This window comes from Coccinella septempunctata, chromosome X (assembly GCF_907165205.1).
Source record: "Coccinella septempunctata chromosome X, icCocSept1.1, whole genome shotgun sequence".
Taxonomy (NCBI): Eukaryota; Metazoa; Arthropoda; class Insecta; order Coleoptera; family Coccinellidae; genus Coccinella; species Coccinella septempunctata.
This window is the reverse complement of record NC_058198.1, coordinates 19,212,008-19,215,677: the sequence shown is the minus strand read 5'-3', so window position 1 is coordinate 19,215,677 and position 3,670 is coordinate 19,212,008. Positions and strand designations below refer to the sequence as shown.

The 3,670-nt window shown below is 35.6% G+C and overlaps 1 protein-coding gene across 1 annotated transcript; it reads left to right on the top strand.

The window, feature by feature from the left end:
- The first annotated feature begins 1,960 nt into the window (after positions 1-1,960).
- Positions 1,961-2,959, top strand: LOC123322209. The gene is made up of 2 exons (XM_044910089.1): positions 1,961-2,022; positions 2,058-2,959. Exon 2 carries the CDS (start codon positions 2,221-2,223, stop codon positions 2,851-2,853), a length of 633 nt encoding a protein of 210 aa, XP_044766024.1. The 5' UTR covers positions 1,961-2,022; positions 2,058-2,220; the 3' UTR covers positions 2,854-2,959.
- The last annotated feature ends 711 nt before the right edge of the window (positions 2,960-3,670 follow it).

Below are 3,670 nucleotides of genomic sequence, written 5' to 3'. Positions count from 1 at the left end.
CGTCTATCTACGAATCAGAGCAAAGTCTGCTCGCTCTCTTTCCTCCGAGATGTAATTCTGGAACTCTACTTATGTAACTAGAAACATCGTGTAAAACTCCGATGGTGTGAAAAGAGTCTAATCTGGCAACTCCATAGTAGGGCTGATGAAAAAGAAGACACCTCAATTTTTTCAATTCCTTGGGGAATAGTCTCTCAGCTGATGCTCGATTTTGATGAATAACATATCAAAGAAGTGTATCGAAAAAATGTTATTAAAATTTCGTAATTTAACATCTGCGGTAAGCGATCAAGGAAGCACCCTCTTTACGATGTTTCAATATTAATTTACTAGTTTTATTATTTAACTCTAGCATAGCCGTTATTATCATTGAACAACAGGTGAGGGTACAATATTTCATATACCAGATCTCGAAATATGGGGAATAATGAATTGAATGCATGAGTTGAAGGAATGCCATGATTGTTTTCGTGTGTGTGATGCCAATGATGAGGATTATCTATCACAAGTTCTAAATTTTTTCTTATTACCGAGGAGTATTGTTGAAATTTGTCCCCGAATCATTTCTTTTTCTAACTATATCTATGTTTATGAAATTTTTTCAGAATATTTCATTAAATTCGTTGTGAAGAGATAGAAGACAGTTATAACAATGATAACAGGAGACTACAACAAACTTTCGACTCTTACGTAAGGACTATGGCTTCATCTACGTTTACTACGCATGAAAAGGAGAAACCATATGATTATAGGAAAGAGCGAAATAAATACATGGAGTATGATGCACTCAAGGGGGGAACTGTGAAAGAAAAAATAAGTTTCTGGCATGAACATTCCAGAAAAGTTGCAGAAAAACATGGATTTGTGGATATTCCAAAGAAGAAGATCGTAAAAAAAAGTCTGGTGAAATCGGGAATTTATTCCTGCTCAGGCCCTCATCCAGGGTTTCATTTCATCAGCAGTGAAACTATCACATCGAATGGATCCTCAGGATTTCTCACCACAAGCAATCGAATCACATCAATCTCCCCACCATCAAGTGAATCTGGGATTGAATCAAATGAGGAACAACACGTTGATAAAAATGCTGTGAAATTTTATGGAGATGTCGTGAAATTTGATGAAGATGCTGTGAAATTTGCTGAAAAGGCCAAATCTCACACAAAATCTTTTAGAGATATAATTGTTAACACGTCTTACCAAAAAGAACGAATTGTAAATAATTATAAACAGGCAGAGGAATCTACTGAATCAAAGAATGAGGTGTTGAATTGAAATGAATTAGTTGCCTTCAATGAGGAAATTTTCCAAATGAATGCTGATTTTATGGCAGAAGTCAGTCGAGAAGATCCAGGAGAGGTGAGTTCCATTTTTATTGAATTATTAATTCTGATAGTCTGTGTAACGCAATGAAACGTTCAAAATTGTGTGGACGATTTTCCGGGGGCAACTGAAACTGTTCATTTCCTTATAAGCAGTTCTAGAATATAGCAATTAATCTAACACTTTTTTTCGTGTAGAGTTAGCCGTAAATGAATTTGGAATTGACCTATATCGTCTTCGAACAGTAATCAACTTTTTTGAACTTTCATTAGTTGGTTTTTCCTCCTATCTTATCACTTATATTGTTTTGAATGTTTTCACTTGATTTTGTACTTTATCTTTCATTGTAGAACGTTTTTACGTTCTCTTCATAGATTTTTTGTTATTTTCAGCTTCACTTATGTGATTTATACTCCTGAAGATGAGCTGAATCAGCTCGAAACATTTAGAGTAAAAATTAAAATCGCACCAGTATTTATTTCTGGAATAGTGTTTTCATTTCATACCATGGATCGCCCAGATATTAGGACATTCAATTCTACAGTAAGCAAATATGTTTAAGAAAAGAAAGGATCTGCATTGATATTTCTTTTTCGATACTTTTGACTACATTGACTACACTTTTGGCAACATGGCGGAAACGAGCGAACTGGTTGCTGAACTGAATAAATTCAAAAAGGACTATTTGGTCGAAATTATTTATTTTTTATTTATTTATTTTATTTATTATTTATTTTATTGAAGAGAGTGCCTAATTCTATAACTGTGAGTGAGAACTTGAGAAGGCATATTGAAAGTGACAATGTTGATGGCCTATTGGATACTGGCGAGTGTTGGACGAGTACTAACCTAAAAGGTGAGAACAACATTCCATCTTTGAAATCTAACCTGGCCGTCATGAGCGCTAAATTAGAAGCGTCTAGTCAAATTCTTGCTGAGAAGGAGAGGCATATTCAAGCTCAGAATACAATAATTGAATTACTGAAAAATGACAGTAGAAATATATCGATGAAAACAAAGGACAGTGTTGCCAATAATGACCGACATTCTTCGAATGTAAGAAACGACGTTGCCGATATCCCGCGCAATTCACTAAGAAAAGGAAAACTGGAGTCTGAAGTCGTCACAAATCGGGCAGATCTGCATGGATTCAGCAAAGGAATAATTAACGGAAAAAACAAACAGAAAACAGCTACAATCGTTGGTACAACACAAGTGGAAAATTCAGAAAAGCTTAGTTTTGCAGGAGCAGTGAGGAGAGCTTGGCTACATATAGGTAGAGTCCAAAGGGGTGTTTCATCGTCTGAAATAGAGAAATATCTCAGATCTAAATTTCCAAGTGAAACATTCGAAATAACAGAGATTCAAGCAAGAGAAGGTGCGAACAGTGTTTCTTTCAAGCTTGGTGCGAATTTCTCCCTACTGGAAGAGCTCACTAAACTCGAACTCTGGCCGACAGGAATAACAATAAGAAGGTTCAAATTTTTTCGTTCCTCAGAACGGCAAAAAAAACGTCCAGATGTATGTTGAACCTTAACTGCGCTTCGATAAGAGGGAAAGCGGAGGAAATAGAGCAAACATTTAATCGACACAACATAGATTATGGAGTGATTACTGAGACATGGATTACAAGCGATTTATACAAACATTTACAAACGAATTAATTCAGATGCATAACATCCGCAGATAATTAAATCAACGAATGTTACGATCTAAATCGAACTAACAAACTACCATCGCTCGAAGTATTACCAGAATTTTCATTTCGTCGACAAAGAGTAGATGCTGACCATGGTTTCGGTCTTATTTGACCTCGTCAACATGGTCAGCATCTACTCTTTGTCGACGAAATGAAAATTCTGGTAATACTTCGAGCGATGGTAGTTTGTTAGTTCGATTTAGATCGTAACATTCGTTGATTTAATTATCTGCGGATGTTATGCATCTGAATTAATTCGTTTATTATTTACCTGCCTTACTGTGAAGGCGCGATCCATTTCTTATTTTACAAACATTTACCTTTTAGCGATCTGAAGGTTGCATCAGGCTACGCTAGAGAAAACGGTTATGGAGGGGTGGCTATTGTTGTAAGAAAAAATTATGAAGTAGACGAGTTGACCATACTGAACGAGTTGACAGTGGAAGGCATTTTCGAAATGACCGCAATTAAAATCAGAAGCTCAAGAACAATAATAGTCGGCATTTACAGGCCTCCTAAATAAAATTATGAAAAATTCTCTGAGAAATTTGCTTACTGTCTGGAAATATTACAGCAATTTTATTCACATTATATGATCATCATAGCTGGAGATTTCAATATAGATATCTTGGAAGAGACAAAGATGTC